Below are 20,285 nucleotides of genomic sequence, written 5' to 3'. Positions count from 1 at the left end.
TCAAGTGAAATGTAAAGATCGTTCAAGTGAAATGTAAAGATCATCCCTTGGCTCTTTTCTTAAGAGTTAGGAGCTGGGTTTCCTGGCCATATTTCCTGTTAGTTTTTCATCTAGAGTAATTACACGCTGGCCATCTAAATTCCTTTTGTGGTTTTAAATTGGACAAATCATTTACCTCATTTTCTGCAACCAACTGTTGAGTAGCCATGTTGTATGCTGTTAAACAGTTTCTTTGGTTAACCGCAAAGGTGATCTCACTTAATGGGCCAATATTTGTGTGTCCACTCATAGAACTCTGAATGGATAGAAAATTTTTATCTGTGTCCAATCCATGATCGGCAGATATGGTCCATGGATATCTGTAACCAGTGTTTTTTGTGTGTGATGGTACTGCCCGGTACGCAGTACCGGCACCTCCAGATGCAGTACCAGCACCTCCAGTCAGAGCTCAATGACTTTTCTCCTGGAGTACCAGCACCTTTTTTTGTTGTCGTTGTTAACAAAAAAAGCACTGTCTGTAACCATGGGTGTAAAGTGGCTATCTGCCAGTTTTCAGGTTTCTATCAGTTCAACTTTGTAAAGTGCTTCTGGCTCTTGTAATATGAAAAGTGCTTTTATTTGTAAGATCATGGTGCTTGTGTGTTTGCAAGCTTATAGGCAAGGGAAAAAAATATTGTTTTAAAATTGCCTAGTGCCTTTCATCCAGAGATCCCCAACATCCATTTCTGAAATGGAGAATGGCAGTTCTTAACTAAAGGTGCAACCATACATATACAAAAGTTCAGGACAGAACACCATGGCTAACTGAAAATATTTAAACAACAAATAGTCTAGCAGCACCTTAAAGACTAACAAAACATGTAGATAGTATCATGAGCTTTCATGGGCACAACTACTCAATGAAAGCTCATGATACTATTTACATGTTTTGTTAATCTTTAAGGTGCTGCTAGACTATTTGTTGTTTAAATTTTTCCAGTTACAGACTAACACAGCTACCCCTCTGAAACTTTTTAAAATATTTAGAATTTTAGATGGTCAGAAAGTAATTGTATAATTGGAATTTAGCCAATATGTTTGGATTGGTACTTCTAATCTGGAGTAGTAAGCATTAATTATGGTTTGTAATTAAGTTGACACAATGAACCATAATGGTTTAAAAGAGCAGTTATATTTTACTATACCAGAGATTCATAGTTTATTAACACTTTAGGACTGAGGGTTTTATGTAGGTACAGAGATAATGAGACCTTTTTTGCAGTACCTGTACATATATCTGACATTCTCTGCTGCCGCACTCAGGAGACAGTTTGATATATTTTAAAGTGCACTTGGTACACCGTAAGCCATCAGCTGTACACTTTGGGAATTCCTACTCTGCAGTTAGACACAGCTGGCCAGTGCCAGCTGACTAGGATTTGGGGATACTTAATTTCAGTGTAGGTGTTCAGGCAGGATCCCAGAGGGATCCTAGTGCCTAAATATCTTCACCACAATTAAACAGCTAGATGAGCCTGAGTCAGCTGGCATGAGTCAGCCACAGGTTTTTAATTTCAGAGTAGACCTACTCATAATCTCATGGAGACATCTCTGTTAGTAGAAGAACCAAATAATTATTAGGGAGGTGTATGAGGCTCATAGTGGACAATTCATTGAGAGGATACCAAGTTACAAATAATGTCAATTGCAACAATTTTAAAGGAAAAATATAATTGACGTGCACAACAAACTCCCTATTTAAACTTTATATTTTCAGTGTTGAAAGAGATGTTAATCATTAAGTTCTAATTAACATCAGTGGGAGTGACAAGGCAATAATACCTATGCAATTCTGAGAACATACTTCTCTGAGTTTTAGTTAAGTGCTTAAAAACTTAGAAATTTGGTTAAGACAGTTCTCTGAAGGACCTGAAAATAATGCATTTAATATGGGGGTGGGCAATAATTTTTGATGGGGGGCCACTCTAATAATTTGGTAAGTGGTCAAGGGCTGCACTCTTCCATTGTATTAATGGGGGAGGTGCACAGGGTCTGGGATGGAGGTTGGGTGCAGAATGGAGCTTTGGATTAGAGATTTGGAGTGCAGGAGAGGGTATGGGATCTGGGAGAGAGTTTGGGTGAAGGAGGGGGTTGTGATTTGGGGCAGGAGATTTGGGTGCAGGAGGTAATACAGAGTCTGAGAGGGGGTATAGGTGCAGGAGAGGATTCTGACTTGGAGGAAGAGTGTAGGAGAGGATACAAGGTGTGGGAGGGAATTGTGACCTGGTGTAGGAGGGGGTGCTGCGATTTGGATTATGGCCGGGGATAGGAGATTGAGGTGCAGAGATACCTCTAATATCCCAGAAAACCTCTGCAGTCTAGACATAGCCTAAATCATGGAATCGAATCCAGTCTTCTGCCCAGTCCTACAAATTGCTTCATGTAGGAGGACTCAGTCACATGGAGAGCCTCACTGACTTCTGTGTTTCTCAATATAGTCTAAGAGTCCACTCATGTAGAACAAATTGCATGATCAGAGTCAAAATTAGTAGTAACCAAAAATCAGGAAAACTAGTATACAGCGAAAGTAAATGATACATTGGTAGAGTGTTATCCATATGATGATTGGAAAGTATTTAACTAACATGAATAAATTAAACTTTACAAGATCTTGATGAAATGTCAATAAATTTTATGTACATTTTAACCACCGATAACTGAGTCACAGAGGTTTTGACTTTTATCCAAGTTCACTCTGGTATTTATGGAAGAAATTGCATATAAAGGTAGAAAAAAGTCCATGTCCAAACAGAATATAATTCAATTTTATATAGTGATTCAAGAATCTCAAGCTTTTGAAGCAACATAAAATACTAGAAATGTAGTGTAGCTGACAAATGGGGGTAGCTGTTTTGGGATTTAACAATAGCTTGCCTGCAGTCTTAGATGTTGTAAATCATTTTATAGACAAGGAAATTCAGCGAGAACATCAATATCATCCCTAAGCTTTTTTAAGTAACTGAGATCTTCAGCATCAAATACGTACCCAGTGCCATTAACTGTTTGTTGGCCCTGTTGAACTTCCTGGGATTTTTTTTGGGGGGGGAGGGGAAGCTATAATATGGAAATTTATTGATTCTGTTGTTTTTCAATGCTGAATTGTCATTATGCCCCTCCTTCTCCATACTCTTTCGTTAAAATAAGTTGGAGTCTGCACATCAAACATTTGGGTTAAAAAAAAAAAAGCTTTATGGGCTACAAGGCTTCTGTGGCAATGGAAACTTAATCCCAGTTTGTCTGGAAAACAGGCAGCCATGTGAACAGCTGCATTTCATGGGGCCCTGTTACAAACTGTCCTACAGATAGAGTTTTCAGTGGCTTACAAAGCAAATGAAAGTATAAAAGAGGATTTAGTCCAGGTATAGTAAACAGCTACATCAAGAACCTTGCCTGCCTAGCTGATTTGCCCCCTTTTACTTTCAGTCCAAACCTTCCTGTATTAAACCTGTATTAAATATAAGATATGACAATAATGAGCAGTTTAGTGGCTTTAAAAGAAAAAGAAAATAAAAATTAGCCATTCACAAGAATAATAGGTGAGGTCAGGAAATGTTTGATGCTGGGTTAAGTTACTCTTTCTTTTTTACCCCATATTCTGTTTATACAGCAGCTCACTTTATCTACTTATTTATCATATGTTTAAAAAAATCTTAAATATTTTAACTTTCAGCTAATGCTGCTTTAATCAGCTTTTCAGATCTTTGGTAGTTAAAATCTGTTTTAATAATTGACTTATCTGATTGCTAAGTTAATAAGCATGCATGTGAATTCTTAGTGTAAGTAGATGCACAGCTCACAATTAATGTTCTCCCTATTTAATGAACCTGTGGATCAAGCAACTTTAGGACACTTTGGAGATTGATAACCTCCAAATTTGACAGATTTTTTCCTCTTGCTCAGTTTCATAGTTTATACTCTGTGTGTAATACTACGTAAAGTCAAATATTTTTCTTTAAGGTTAAAAAATACAACAAGAATCAGTTGTAGTAACTCTACAAAAATAAATCATCATGCATGTGTGAAAGGGAGAAAGAAGCCAAAATACATTTGTTTATGTACTATTTTAAGGAATTGTTGTGGAAGGGAGCAAAAAAATATTTAAAAAAAAATGACTTTCATTGGTAATGGGATATGGTGCCTTTGACCTAGGTCATTGGTTTGTATACAGCCCAAATTGGTATTGACAAGAAATTGTTACCATCTGAAGGTTTTTTGTTATGTGTAAATGACATCATAATGTGATTTTGTGGGCAGATGTTCTCATCACAAAAACTACCACTATATCAGCTCCTTGACTGTCAATCTCAGAATTCAAGGATTATGAAAGGATACATACAAGTGAGCCACTTCACTTCTGTAAGCTTCACCCTTTACATTTAACACACTGATGGAGCAACGTTTTATCAGAGACTTGTGTTGTTTCTGCCCATGCTATAGACAGGTAGAGGAATCTGTCTCCATATTGCTGCCTAGCAATTTTCTTAAGGTCTTGAACTCATAAAATTACAAAAATTGTTTCAGAGCTGTTCATTTTATAGTCTCTGTCACATTCTGGGGTGCAGTCCAGACCACTGAGCAGTTGTGTTATTACCTGACCAGTAACACAGTGCCCAAAATGATGATCTGCTGAAGCACTGTTGAATGCTTCCAGCACCCATACCAGCATGTGCATGGTTGTGTGTTAAGCAGCTCTGACTCAGCAATTCTAATTCCAAAAACCTGCTTGTTACACAGGTATCACACTCTGGCCTCTCTCCACCTTGTGATGCCTGGCAAGATAAGACCAGCTCTACCCAGTCCTGAATTTTCCCAAAGCTGTGCATTCTAGAATGACTAACCCTCTCCTGGATTATTTAGAAAGAGATTAAGGTCTGTTTGTTCCTTTAAAGCAGGGTTATTCAACATGCGCCCTGCAGCCCATTTGTTTGCGGCCCACGGGGCAGTTGGATTTATGTGGGGCTCAACACATGGCCTGCAGGTGGGAGCCAAAACAAAAAAGTAGACAATATAATGGTCTTTTGTTGATATGCATTTTAGTAGTTAAATTCCTGGACTGTCATTGCTCATTAAAAGTGTTGTCATAGGGGTGGAAGTCGGGTAAATACTGCATTTTATTATCAGCAGCATTGATTTAAATGGGGCCTGCATGTTGTGTAGTCTTGCCTTAATCTTTGTATTCATGCCTGTCTGTGAAAAGTTATTTGCATATATTTGCATGTATGTGCAACCACACTTAAGTTACGGCCCTCGGCATGTGCTGTAAGTATCATTGTGGCCCCTGGGGCTTCCAGAGTTGAGTAGCCCTGCTTTAGAGATACAGTACCCAGCAATTTGCCACATTCACTGAAATTAATACAGGAGGCCCCAAAGATGTGGCTGCCCAAGTTCTGACCGCCCGCATTTACAATAATTTTTTTAAGTGCTGAAGGGACTGGAAACTCCTGACTTATGTTCTCAGCCTGCATTTACAATGGCGCACAGTGCCTACCATAAATTCAGGTTCGAGTTACGACACCCTCACTTGCAACGCATTCTCCAGAATGAATCGCATCACAAGTCAGGGGCCTCCTGTATTTGTTTTTTATCAAGCTCAGTCATTGATATGGGAAATAGGTATGTGGGGGTGCTACAGCTCCCCTTGCCATTCAGCCTAGCACCAGGGATGACGGCTAGACTCGAGCTCCCCTTGCACTTGCAGTCGTGTCTCCCGTGATGTGTCACATGGTTTGATCAGAGGAGAGACAGACAGCATTGAACCAAAGACTCACTTCCCCCAGTGGCCACTCTGATATCTCATCCCTCCAAAAAGAACCCCTTCCTTTGCATGTTACGGTAAACAGTCCTCTTCCTAGGGCTTCAGGTTGTCCTGACACAACCAAACCCTGATTTAAAGTTAGGAGAAGAGGAAGCTGCATACCAAATTTGGTATCCTGGCTTAGATTTTACCATTTAAGAGGAATTTTTGAACAAATGGACTCACAGACAGACAGATGCACTTTTAGTATAGTCTAGTGTTGGTGGTCTTTTCCATCTAAGAGATGCATTTGAGTCTTCACCGGCACACATCTTAAAATCTTTCATTTTTTTTCTTGTCAGCAACATTGGTTTTTCAGGATTCATATCCATAAATTACTATGGAAAAAATTAAGCTTTTCACCACTCATACTTCATAGATTTTGAGATGCCATGTTTTTTCCACGCTTTTATATTTCATCAAAGCATATATTCAAATTCCCATTTGTTTCTAAAAAATTGAAATGCACAAATAGACTGAAAGTCTGAGAAACAGGGCATAAAGTATTAAGATTAGATAAGCAATAAATACGGGTAACAGAAATTTCAGGAGTTTTTCCATCCATGGTAGTGCTGCAGCCTTCATAAATTTCCCGGACCAATTGGAAAAAGTTCTTAGGCATTCCAGACTCTCATAATGTGGCAAAAATGAGCTGGTGGGGCAGGGACCTAGAAACATTTGCCAGGTTGAGCCTTGCAATGGCCCCTTGCCTCTATGCCTTACTGGCCTTATGGATTGCATTCTGAGGGAGAAAGTTTGTGTTTGTAAAAATCTTCACATCACATGAAGCCTGTCTGGATAGAAGTGTTGGCTCCTCTGTTCACCAACCAGTCTGTGACCCCACACGTGAGGTGGTTGGCATACAGTTTGTACATGATGAAGCAAAGCAAGATGGGTCTCTAGTTGATGGGGGTCATCTCGCTTGCTGTTCTGGTAGATGAGCATAATCAGAGATTTCTTCTAAGAGCTGGGAGTACAGCAGAACTGTGCATTAGTTGAAAATGGCAGTGAACACCAGGCCACCATGATATTGTTTTTTTCAAGATGTTACAGCGAATGCCATCTTTTTCTGGGACTGTGTTTTTGGTCTCTTGATCACGTAAAGTCATCTTCCAGATCATCCTGTGAATAGACCATCCAGAGTGGAGGATGAGGGCACCCTGGTTGCTACATGTTGTTCCAAGCTATCCATAGTAGTGTGCAGCAGATTTGTTCCCCTCAACCCCATTGTTCTTAATTTAGTCATGTAGCTGCTCATTTGAGTGATCTCCAGTGGTGTAGGCAGTTTCAACTTGAATGGCAACAGAGTGAATATTCTGACCTACGCAGATGATTTGGTCCTGAATGCAGACAACCCTGAGAGTCTCCTACAAATTCTTGATGGCATGAGCCATGCTACTAACTTGATCAGTCCAGCTATGATTCTTTCCCAAATCTGTCCTATTTCTTGGACAGCTCAGAATTGCAACTCACAGATCATGTAAAATGCAAAATCAGAGGGGCACATGCAAAACCTCAAAATACAGCTGCTTGAGTACTTTCCGGTTACCAACATGAACAATGACTGGATCAGAAACCTGTTTTTGGATCTTGCTACCAACATAATAAATGCAGATTTGACATTCCCAGAACAAGACATCTCGCTGAACTGTCATGTGACAACTTCTTGAGCTTGTCTTCAAATAAAATCCCTGACTGACTTCTGGTTACGAGTTGTTACTGAATATCCAGAACTTTCTTACAAGAGTCTAAAATATTTGATGCCTGGGATTTGTGATCCGTTACTTGCCAGTTTTTAAATTCTCAGCCATTTTCAGCTTTTTTTACACTTTATGAATTACACCTGGATAACAGAGTACTTTTTTATATATTTTATTTTACTATAAATTGTTTAAATAGTGTCTCTTGTTTGCAATTATCCCAAAGTACTTGACAGGAGGTTTGGGAATTATTTCACCCACTGCTAAAACACAGCCTCTTCTTGTAACATGGCAACTAGTTTACTACACGCAACAGTTTAGAACAGGAAACAGAAACTGAAGAGAAGTTTTGGTAGGCAGAACTTACTTACTCAAATGAGAATTTGGTGAGGAGACTGGGGCTAAAATCTCTGTACAGGCAGTCGCCGGGTTACGTACAAGATAGGGACTGTAGGTTTGTTCTTAAGTTGAATCTGTATGTAAATCGGAACTGGCGTCCAGATTCAGCCGCTGCTGAAACTGACCGCCAGTTCTGACTTACATACAGATTCAACTTAAGAACCCCAGGCATCCCCAAGTCAGCTGCTGCTGAAACTGATCAGCGCTGATTCCAGGAAGCCCGGGGCAGAGCAACTCTGCCTCGGGCTTCCTGTAGTCAGCGCTGGTCAGTTTCAGCAGCGGCTGACTTGGGGACACCTGGGGCAGAGCAACTGGGGTGCTGCTGGGTTGCTCCAGTAGCGCCACTCCTCAGCGCCACTGGACCAACCCAGCAGCACCCCAGCTGCTCTGCCCCAGGCGTCCTGATTCAGCCGCTGCTGAAACTGACCAGCAGCGGCTGAATCAGGACGCCTGGGGCAGAGCAGTTCGGGTGCTGCCGGGTTGGTCCAGTAGTGCCCAGAGCAGCGCTGCGGGACCAACCAGCAGTGCCCCAGCTGCTCTGCCCCAGGGTCCGGCAACAAAAGCCTGGTCTGCTGGGGGGGGGGGAACACTAGCTGCGCCCCCCCCCCCCCCCAGCAGACCAGGGACACGGGGAGCAAAGCCGCAGTGGCAGCGGGGTGCCGCGCCTCTGAGGCTTTGCTCTGGCAAAGCCTCAGAGGCACGGGACCGCGCCACAGCTGGGGCTTCGCTCCCGGTGCCCCTGGTCTGCTGGAGACCGTCTCCAGCAGACCAGGGGCACCAGGAGCAGCTTTTCTCGCCCCGGAGGTCGAGGTGGCGGATCGCTGCCTGTGAGCTCCGGGGCGAGAAAGTCCCGTTCGTAAGTGCGGATCCGACATAAGTCGGATCCGCGTAAGTCGGGGACTGCCTGTACTTGCAAAAGGTGCCCTGTTTATTATCTCATCTAAAAGGTGATAGATGACAGGGTTGTATAAATTCAGTGCCTTTTGTTCTGACTCAGAGGGAGTTACTTATGATCAGAGTAGTAGGCTACGTCTACACTGGCCCCAAATTCCGGAAAAGTCATGCAAAGCTGGTAAGTCAGAATAGGGAAATCCGTGGGGGATTTAAATATCCCCCGCGGATTTAAATAAACATGTCCGCCGCTTTTTTTCCGGCTTGGGGAAAAGCCGGAAAAAAGCATCTAGACTGGCGCGATCCTCCGGAATAAAGCCCTTTTCCGGAGGATCTCTTATTCCTACTTTGAAGTAGGAATAAGAGATCCTCCGGAAAAGGGCTTTTTTCCGGAGGATTGGGCTGGATCAGGGCCAGTGTAGACGCTCTTTTCCGGCTTTTCTAAAAGCCGGAAAAAAGCGGCGGACATTTTTATTTAAATGCCGCGGGGGATATTTAAATCCCCCACGGATTTCCCTATTACCATCTGAAAAATTAGCATGCCCCTTCCGGAAAAGGGGCCAATGTAGACGAGCCCTAAATGTTTTAATCTGGGCAAGAGCAGTTAGATCTGTTCTTGATCAGTATAACTCTCTGGTTCACTTTTGAAGACATCACTCATAATATGTTGTGATAAATTTGTTTTACTACAACCCAATAACTACCCTGTTTGTTAAACCTTGGCACTGGAATTCATTTTGAATGAAATCCATTTCATTTCCATTTATTTTGTTAGCTTTTCATAATGATTCAATTAGGGGTTTTTTTTCCAAGTAAAGAAGGGTCATGAATTGAAAGATTGCTTTTTGAAGGAAAAAAATCCAATTGTGGAGAATGGGTTTTTAAAATTAAATTGAAACAACTTAAGTCCTAACTTCCCCTCACATCTCCCTTGGAAACTCCCTCCTTTAACATAACCTTGTGGTCTTGATGATATTCACAGAGAAGCTGATTTACTGAATAAAGAAGTTCTTTAAGTTTTGAGTTTTGGAACATTACCAGTGTGTCTGAACCCTGGTTTCAAATTTTACTGGCATTTTGTTGGCAAACCAGTTTTTTGAGTCCCTTCTTATTTGAGAATGTTTCCTGACACTTTTGGCTGCGTGTATTACTGTGTTTTTTCACATTCTGTCTCTTTTTTAAAAAAGTATTTAAACATATACAAAGAATTAATTATAAAATTTGAATAAAAACACTAGAAAAATTACCAACAGAAAAATACAGAGAGCACAAATAAGTGCCATTTTTATTGCTGAGATATCAAAAGTAGCAATGTTATTTCCTGTCCAGTCACTGGGCCCAGTCCTCAAAATACTTCAAAGGAAGGTGCTTACAACTTTGTGTAGCTATACTGACTTCATCTTCCTCATGATAGCAGTATGTCTTGTAATATGTGTTTATAGATTTGGACTGTAAGGTTGACACTTTTGTTGCTAGCAGAGTTTTTTCCCCAATAACTTGCCAATGTGTGCGTAAATGTAAAACATTTGGTTTTCAGTCTGTGGTCTGTAGATGCAAGGGAAGAATTCCAAAGATCCACAAATGAAAAAGTTGAAAACTGCTGCTGTAAAGGAACTTTGTTAGCCCAATTTCATTCATGGTGTCTGCAGATACAAGTCAGAAAAAATATGATGATCTAGTATGGTAGATTTTTCCTTGTCCAATAAGTGTTATAGCAAGGTAGGAAAAGCTAGCAGTGCAAAATTTCAATGATTTTTGTATATCTACAGAAGTTTGGAATGCCGTCGTCGCTTTTTTTAAAAAGAGACTGATGGAAACTAGTATATCTGGAGATTTAAAAGAGACTACAGGCAGTCCCCGGGTTACGTACAAGATAGGGACTGTAGGTTTGTTCTTAAGTTGAATCTGTATGTAAGTCGGAACTGGCGTCCAGATTCAGCCGCTGCTGAAACTGACCGCCAGTTCTGACTTACATACAGAATCAACTTAAGAACCCCAGGCGTCCCCAAGTCAGCTGCTGCTGAAACTGATCAGCAGCTGATTCCAGGAAGCCCGGGGCAGAGCAACTGCTTTATGTGAAAGTCACTTAGAATTATGCTATAAAAGATAAATTTACTGGTAATCTACTGATGAACTTCAATACGTGCATTAATGATTGGTAGGCTAGAATGGCTATGATTGTGTTGCAAACACTGCACTAAAGAATCAACAATTTCAGGTAGTCTACACCATGTAGAAATAGATGGCTGTCCAGAAGTAGCTGGATTAGAGGCCCTTTTTATGTAATTATTCTGTGAAAATAAAGGGTAATTTAACTTGCAAACTGCTCTGTTCACAAAGATGCTTTTTTCGCATAGATAAACTCATAATTTTATTGGTATAATTTGAATTTAGTTAGAATAACATGTAGAAAACCTAAAGACTGTAACAACTTAGGAACAGAGTAAAGAGTTCTTTAACATGATGGGAATAGCAGGTAGTACACAGGAGAAAACTGAATGGATTTTTAGCAAAGAGACTGAATAGTTTGACAAACGTTAACCTTGAGTTTGCATTTATTGACGTACGTGAGCTTTAAACTAGACCATAGGAAGTTTTAATGTGATATTTTTTGCCGGGGGGGGAGGAGGGGAGAAGGAAATAGAAAGATGATTTTTTTAACTTAATTGAATTGTGAGTATGCACAAACAACTTATTTACCTGATGAATAATTTATTATTTTGTTGTTTGAAAGAGGCAAAACCATCGCTCCTCTAAAATTTGTTATATGACTTCTTATTGGCATACAACAATGTGTTGATATACAGAATTCTACTATAGAGGGTATTTTTATAACTAAGAATTGGAATGGAAATGTCAGTTGAACTGTCATTTAGAAGTAAAAGTCTTGTCTGATCTTAAAATGTATTACTGAAAACTTGTTTTCCCTGTGAAAACAAGTTATTGAATTATAAAACCATACAAGCCTGAATTATAAAAAGCCTGAATTATAAAACTATACATCTCTCCATGTAGTAACCTAAGCATTTCTGTCATAGTGCATTATGATCTTTTATTATCTTATCCTTTTTTTTATGGTCCTAAACATCTTTGTAGCTATTGAAAATATTTTAATTTGTATCAAGGGGGGAGGCTTTGTTTTAGTACAGTTTATTTTCAGCTCAAACTATTAAGGCAATAGATTAGACATTGGGTTTCAGGCAGTATAATGAAATATGTAACTATATACATCATCAATATGTACACGGCTAATTTCTAGAATGGATATAGTGGACTATGGGTCTGTGAATGTAATAAAAATAGAACAGACAGTTGGCAGATTATCTCATCTGAAATATCATAGGAGACCTCAATCAAGTGGCACGTTCTTTTTTTCAGTTTGTCTAAAAAATATTATATCTTCGTTCTAATACTAAGTGTTTCCAATTGTATGGCATCCTCTGTAAATGAAATTACAAATATAATCAAGCAACTTAAAGAGTGTTTTTTTGGGGGGAGGGTTGTTTTTTGGGGAGTTTTTTGTTTGTTTTAATTCTCCCTCTGCTCACCCAGAACAAAAACATTCAGAGTTAAGGGCAGAAGACTGCCTCTAACTATGCCCAGGTATTTCAACATCTGGAATGTAATGTTGCCTTTTGGAATACCTCTGCAATATTGTAACACAGCAGGGTAGATTAATGAGACTTTCAGCCTTTAACCCACAACATCCATGAAATTTATAGTTGTCAGGCACTTAACATTATTCAAATGTAGTTTCGGTGGTTTCAGTTCCCATTTTATTTCATCTTGCTATATAAAGAAAAGCCATCGCATTGGCTAGCTGAAGGGATTGATGATCTTTGGCACTGATATTTCTATGAGCCATTTAAATATTGTTTACTGCTTTTGACAACATAGACTATAATTTTGTGTAAAAAATTATTAATGTGCTAATGTATTACCATTTGATATTTTAGCGACTTTAAATATCTGAAGTACTATGATCACAGGTGAGGTACCACAAAAACGTCATTCAATATCTTCATCAATGACTTAAATATCAGCACAGAGAGTACGCTTATTAAGTTTGCAGATGATACCAAGATGGGAGGGGTTGCAACTGCTTTGGAGGACAGGATCATAATTCAAAATGATCTGGACAAATTGGAGAATTGGTCTGAGGTAAACAGGATGAAGTTTAATAAGGACAAATGTAAAGTGTTCCACTTAGGAAGGAACAACCAGTTTTACACATACAGAATGGGAAGTGACAGTCTAGGAAGGAGTACGGCAGAAAGGGATCATGGGGTTATAGTGGACCACAAGCTAAATATGTGTGACGCTGTTGCAAAAAAAGCAAACATATTTCTAGGATTCATTAACAGGTGTGTTGTGAGCAAGACACGAGAAGTCATTCTTCCGCTCTACTCTGTGCTTATTAGTTGTAGTATTGTGTCCAGTTCTGGGCACCACATTTCAAGAGAGATGTGGAGAAACTGGAGAAGGTCCAGAGAAGAGCAGCAAGAATGATTAAAGGTCTAGAGAACATGATCTATGAAGGAAGACTGAAAGAATTGGGCTTGTTTAGTTTGGAAAAGAGAAGATTGAGAGGGGACATGATACCGGTTTTCAGGTATCTAAAAGGGTGTCAGGAGGAGGAGGGAGAAAAATTGTTCTTCCTGGCCTCTGAGGATAGAATAAGAAGCAATGGCCTTAAACTGAAGCAAGGGAGGCTTAGGTTGGACATTAGGGAAAAGTTCCTAACTGTCAGGGTAGTCAAACACTGGAATAAATTGCCCAGGGAGGTTGTGGAATCTCCATCTGTGGAAATATTTAAGAGTAGGTTAGATAAATGTCTATCTGGGATGGTCTAGACAGTATTTGGTCCTGCCATGAGGGCAGGAGACTGGAGTCAATGACCTCTCGAGGTCCCTTCCAGTCCTAGTATTCTATGATTATGGAAAGGAAAATTTGAAATTAAATTGAAGCATTTTTTTCCAGAATCATACAAGTATTTTTTTACATGTCAAGTAAATTTATTTTGAATGGTTCAATCTTCTGGATTCATCAGTGAGATCTTCTGTCTGCATTATGCAACAATTAAATGCCAAAACACAGAACTTTATGAAAACATGAATTCATATCACATTATACCAGGGTGGGCAAATACTGGCCTGCAGCCTGGATCCAGTCCACCAGGTTTAGCCTCTGGTGGGTCCCTACCACAATATTTACATGTGCCTCCACAAGTATGTACCTTCGCAGCTCCTGTTTGCTGTGGTTCATTGTTCATGGCTAATAGAAGCTGTGGGAAGTAGTGTCCCCTGCTGCACTGCTTCCCACTGCTCCCATTGGCTGCAGCCAGTGGGAGCTGCGGTCACCAATACCTGTGGAGGTGCAGGTAAATATAGTGGCAGCTGCCTGCTGGAGGTTCATCCTGGTCACTTGCTATCATTATGTTGCCCAGTCCTGCATTATACCATTGAGTAAATCCTTTTCCTCCAATCTAATCAGTGACAAATATAATAATTTATTTCTTCAGTGGGAACATCAATAGCTAAGAATGCAAATCCACCTACAATTGCTTCTTTCTTATAGTAAAGAAAATTCAAGCAGCTTTTCTTTTCCAGAAACAAAACAACCCCACTCACCCCCAAAAAGCCCACCACAATTTATTAAGTTCAGAAGTACGTTGTTATTTCTGTGGTGCTGTGTGGACATGCTCCCAGAGCTATCTCAGATAGCAGAAATAAATCTTTTTTCCAGTTGCCTCAGACTGGGTATTAGCACCTTCCCCATGTTGTGTCCCTCCTTACAGAATTTCCTCTGGCCTAAACAGTGCAATCTCACTGTTCTCAAACTCAATCTTGTTAACTGCTGACAGACGTCCAACAGCTCAATACATATGATCCCTTAATCACATCTCTTTGGTTTAGAGGTCTGTGTTTGGTTTCAGAAGTAATTTTTTTCTTGTCTTGATTTTTTTTTTTACCCCCATTGGTAACATGACTATCTATTGTTTGCCTGCTATTTAAAGAACCTAGGTCATATAAACAGAGAGATGACAAACATATTTGTTTCAGCAAAATTTGTAATCTGTCCTTAGACCCATTTTTAGATGTAATGTCCTTGTTGGAGTACCATGAATTCAGTATTGTAGCTGAAGTGATGCTAATGAGTAAAAAGGACCAACCGACCTCTCCGGATCTTGCTACTACCTTTCAACACAAGGAAAGGTGTACTTCAGTATTAAAGATTGACTGTAGATAGGCAATCATAGTCTCAATAAGCAATTCATGGTGTCCAAGAGAAACAATTCTCAATCTGTATTTCATGTGAAATGGAAGTGGGATTGGCAAAGAGATCTTCTGGCTAGTGTTCTTTGAAAATGTTTTACATTGGTTCCTGCAATAATGTGAAAAAAAACTCCATCTGTTGAACCTGTTAAGTCTCCTGTCAGCTGTGGTTCAAGTATTTGTAATTAGTAAAGGTGTTTTATGGTCCAAACCTGTTTTTGACCCTTAGAATAACCTACTGCTTTGATAGTCATGTGACCAATTGAACCATTATGCAGAGATGTTCTGAGACTTCAGGAAGCGGTTACTTTTCTGTATTTTTGCTCTGTTTCCTCTCCCTTATCTAGCCACAGCCATTAATAAAATACCACTTTTCAAGTTGAAAAAAAGGGCAGATGAATAGCTCATTCAGTAGCTGTCTGCCATAACATTCATTCCCAGTAGGCAGCAGAGGGTGCACTTGTACTTAGTAGTCCTTACTATACAGTGTCATTATCTTAGTTATAAGAGAACTTTCAAATCCTTGAATCTATTTCTTAAATTCAGACTAAATAATTTTGAATGCCACTTAATCTTTCCTGAGTAGTATGGCACATATTGCCTTCAGCAAAACCACCCTTAGTTTAAATGAATTACTCTTTATTTGCATTAAAATGTGATTTTTTTCAGACTATAAATTATTTAGTGAATTTATCTTGGTTAGCCAACACTGGTAATATCATATAGATCTTTTCTATATGTTAAATAATTTATCTCTTCCCCAAAACTTAAAATGAAGAATCATAACACAATGGAAATATGTTTAAAACCATTCTTATAGTATGTTTTTTTTAAAAGTTAATGTTGACTCATTTGGTGGTGTTCAAGTGCACTTTCTACATATTCCCAGAGGTAAGTTAGTATTCTTTTAAGTGAAACTATTTTAACAGCAGAGCTCAAGTCTAAAACTAGCCAGTGTTCTCTAGAGTTCTCAGAAGGTGTAGATTTATTTACTGTAGTTAAATCATAATTAGTTCTCAGGGGATAGTGTATCTTTTAAACTGCTTTATTGCCACCATATTGGTTTTCTAAATAATCAGAAACTGCTGCTGTTATATTCTAGAGTATGAACAAAAATTTGCTGTAAGTAGAAACAAATGCCTCGAATAGCTACTTGTTACTTATTGAAGATAGTGATACAAGTTACAAGAAATAAGCACTTATTTGAGAAAACTGAGGAAATGTGGCCATATGTGTTTTAAAAAGCATCTTAAATGAATTATGATTATATCTTTTTTCCAAAATTATAGATTCATTGTTATTTCACTTGATCATTTCTCAGTTTTTTTCTCTTTTTGGATTTTCCCTTGCCCTTTTCACCTAATCATAAATTATAACTGAAAATGAATAAATTATGCTTTTAATTTGAAGTAGAATATTAGCTTCTGTTTAAACGTTGGTGCTAGATTTTTGTGAACATAGTTGACTGTTCTAGTTGACCATCTTTTTCCCTTAATTGGCAGGTTGATGTTTGATTTGCCTCAGGAAATGGATTTAATAGCAATTGCAGTTCAACAAACACAAGGGAAAGGTGAGTAGGTTTTCTTGCAACACTAACAGAAATAAGATACTTTATTGAATTTATTCAGTAATATAGCTTATGTAGAAAAATGTATAGACACAGTAAAAATATTCTTGGATAGATCAGAGAATTGACAATTGGAGAACAATTTTTCACTGATTTGAATCCATCGCAGGTAAAAGTGACCAAAAGTAGTTACCACCTTGATAATTTTGGTGTCTTATATAGAATGAATTGCTGATCTGGTTGTAATTTCTGCTGAAGTCTTCTACATCACACAAACTATCATCATTACAGTTGGTACTGAACCAAACCTGAATTGATTTCATTGCAGCAGAAGAGGACCCTGAATTGGCATGGAGAAGTGGTTCTCAGTCTGTGGCCCAGGGGCTACATATAACCCAATAAGCACGTAGCACCAACATCCTCATAGCCATAGAGGTAGCGCATAAATATTTTGTTGGTGTGGCTCATATAACAGAGAATGTTACATATATAGTTTACAGTGGTAAATAGGTTGAGAACACTGACATAGGGTCTGTTCTGTGGATAGAAGGCTTCAGTCTCCAGGAACCTCTCACAAGTACTTTTTCAATTAAAAACAGATAAGTAGTTCATAAAAACATATGATCTCCAAGATACTAAGGAATTTTGGGGAACATCTCGTGCAGCGCTTTTGATTTCTTTATGAAGTTTCTATAAAGATGACTACCTGAACACACATACACAAAACCAATATTTTATAGTAGCTGTAAAACTGAATATAACTTTCCTTCGAAATAAACTAGAACAATTTTAGAGGTCTCATTGTAGATTTTTTTTCAGGTGGGTGTTATTTTGAGGAAACTAAATCTTATTCTATTGCTCCTACATTAACTAGTATGAGCTTTGTAAAAACAAAACAAAGCATCTACTATTTCTCTGTCTTGTTTGTTTATTTAATCTGGTGGACTTTTTTCAGGTCGTGGTGGAAATGTCTGGCTCAGTCCTGTTGGATGTGCTCTATCAACTTTACATATTTCCATTCCTTTGTGTTCCCAGCTGGGACAGAGAATTCCTTTTATTCAGCACTTGGTATCCCTGGCTGTGGTGGAATCAGTGAGATCAATACCTGGCTATCAGGTATTAAATTTACATTCATTTTAATATTCCTATTATTTTCACATTTCAGTGAGTTCAATCTTTTAACCTGACCTTCATAACTAGGTTGTGTCATTGAAACCATAGCATAGTGAAACTCAGACAGAGGTTCATGAGCCGCAAATTGCTCTTTAATGTGTTTCCTGTTGCTCTTTGCAGCACATGATATAAAAAAAAGCTTTAATTATTAACCAATCAGGATACTTTTTCTGTGTTATTAACCAGTTGTAGTTTTGTAGCAAATTTAACCTGGCGCTGCTTGGGTGTGTAAGGGCACACCCAGGCCCTGTGAGTAAACGGGAGGAGGGGGCAAGGCGGGAGAAAATCCCCAGACCCTGGGTTGAAGCAGTGAGCGGCAGGAGGTGGGGGGGAGGTGGAGAAAGGGAGAATTGGGAATCCTCGCTTTGTGGGTGAAGTCGCTGGTGGGAGGGGACAAGGTAGGAGAAAGAAAGTATCCCTAGGCCCCATAGGAGCCGTGCTGGGGTGATGGAATGGAATCTTCAGCCTCTGGTGATGCGGGAAGGAGGGGGAAAGAATCCCCAGGCCACGTGAGGGTGTGTTGGGGGTGGGCAGTGAAGGGAATCCCCATGCTCTGGGTGAAGTGGTGGAGGGGAGGGGGAAATTACTAGGAGCCTCACAAAGGGGGAATCTCCATGCACCTCTGTGGAGCAGTGGGGGAGGGAAAGTGTGCAGGCCCCAATAGGCAAGGGGGTGGAATCCCTAGGCTCTGTAGCAGAGTAGGAGGGTAATGACCAGGCCCTGTATCTGCGGGAGGAGGGTGGAGAATCTTACCCATAGAAGGTGGCCTGGCCCCAACATGCAGAGTCCTGTCCCTACCCGGTCAGTCTTGTGCTAGTGTGGCTGTCCCCAATGCTCACTCTGAAGTATCCCATCCCTGCTCACTGTCCCCAGTAGTGTGTGTGCATCCCTGCTTTCTCTGCCCCTCCCTTCCCATGTTGTGCAAAGCAGCCCCATTCCTGCCACTTTCCATTTTCTCAGCACAACCGAACCCTGACCTGGCTTTAAGTTAGGAAAAGAGGAAGCTGCCTACCACATTTGGTGGCTCTAGTTGTTACGGTTTAGGAGGTATTCTTACACAAACAGATGGACAGACATTTCATATATACATATTCCCTGACATTTTGTTCAAATATGAATATATTGAATCATAGTAAACAAAACAATGAATTCAAACTACTCTGGCTCTTTTGAGCAATGTTCATCCCTAATTTGGCTCCTGATTTGCCATGGAGGTCTGAGTATCGCTGCCATGGAGTCTAACTCTTTGGTAATACTGGACTGTATAGTTTCCGGGTGATTAAAAGAATGGATGGATGTGTAGAGTTCAGTTTTATTTGTGTGTGTTTTTAATAGCTCTGATGCTTGCAGTGAGTGCTTTCTATGGACTAGATTGAGTCTAATAAATTCATTTCATTTATTATCTGATGAGTATTTGAGTCTCCAACTCCAACAGTGAAGATGAATTTACCTTTTAATTTGTCTAACTGTTGTATTAATTTGTTTTGGTTATGAGAGTCTTGAAGAAGAGTTAGAAAAACTGACAAAAGCTTTTTGTGTGTGCGCATTTCAGTGGCCACTTGGTCCATTTTAAAGGATTTTTTCCAACGCTTGTTGAAGGTTGAAAACTGATTTTTAAATTAAAAAGATAGGAGTATTGCTCTCGGGGGAGAATCAAATGTCCTGTCATCAGTGTTCAAATGAAGAACCAATCTTCTTCACCTCATACATCTCCTTTTTTTTTTTTTTTTATATGTTACCATAGACTAGTATTTGCTAACTATAAAATTTTGGTATTTTACAGAAGTAGTTAACTAAAGCACATGTTTCCTATATTACTCAAAATCAATGACTTATACACATTTACACATGAACTTTATTATAGTGGCACCCAGTCACTTTGTTGTAGTTTAGGATCTGTCAGCCATTCTATTAAAACCTCCTAACTTCATAACTTGACTGTAAAAATTGCTTCAGACTGAAATTTTCAGTGCAAGATCTTCGGCTGGGGAGGTCAATATTTTTAACCATTGAAAATAAAAAGGAGAAATAAGTGTCAGTTGTTTTAAAGTACTAGTCCAAAAGCAAAAAATGGATTTATTAATTTAAAAATCTTTTTTGCTTCTGTGCCTCTCTCCATATTGTGGCATATGTATAATGGCTAATTTTCAGTGCATTTTTTTTAAAAAATTAGTCCATTGAAGAGCAGCAACTTGATTGACACACTAGGTGGTGATGGTAACACAGAAGGAATAATTGTGTCTATAACACGCACAGTTGAGTCTGCTGAGTATACATTTATATTTTTTTTAAAGTTTATTCTGACCATAAAGAAGTTGAGTTCATCTTGAAAGAAATGCACACACATTCATCCTAAGAATGAATTAAGTACATTGTTGGAGCTATTAAATTCCATCATCTCAGTGTTCGCTAAATAAAGAGGAATTGCAATATCTGCTTTGACGGTT

At 39.3% G+C, this 20,285-nt stretch overlaps 1 protein-coding gene across 5 annotated transcripts in view; it reads left to right on the top strand.

Moving 5' to 3' along the window:
- Window positions 1–20,285, top strand: part of HLCS (holocarboxylase synthetase) — a 209,824-nt gene that overhangs the window by 174,897 nt on the left and 14,642 nt on the right. For all 5 annotated transcript variants that reach the window (XM_075911737.1, XM_006125992.4, XM_006125991.4 and 2 more), the window contains 2 exons: window positions 16,601–16,668; window positions 17,621–17,781. In XM_075911737.1, coding sequence (XP_075767852.1) covers window positions 16,601–16,668; window positions 17,621–17,781 — 229 coding nt within the window. The remainder of the gene's footprint in view (window positions 1–16,600; window positions 16,669–17,620; window positions 17,782–20,285) is intronic.

The sequence above is a fragment of the Pelodiscus sinensis genome, chromosome 1 (genome assembly GCF_049634645.1).
Source record: "Pelodiscus sinensis isolate JC-2024 chromosome 1, ASM4963464v1, whole genome shotgun sequence".
NCBI classification, from domain to species: Eukaryota; Metazoa; Chordata; order Testudines; family Trionychidae; genus Pelodiscus; species Pelodiscus sinensis.
The sequence above is the reverse complement of the archived record's forward strand: the minus strand, read 5'-3'. Positions and strand labels throughout refer to the sequence as shown.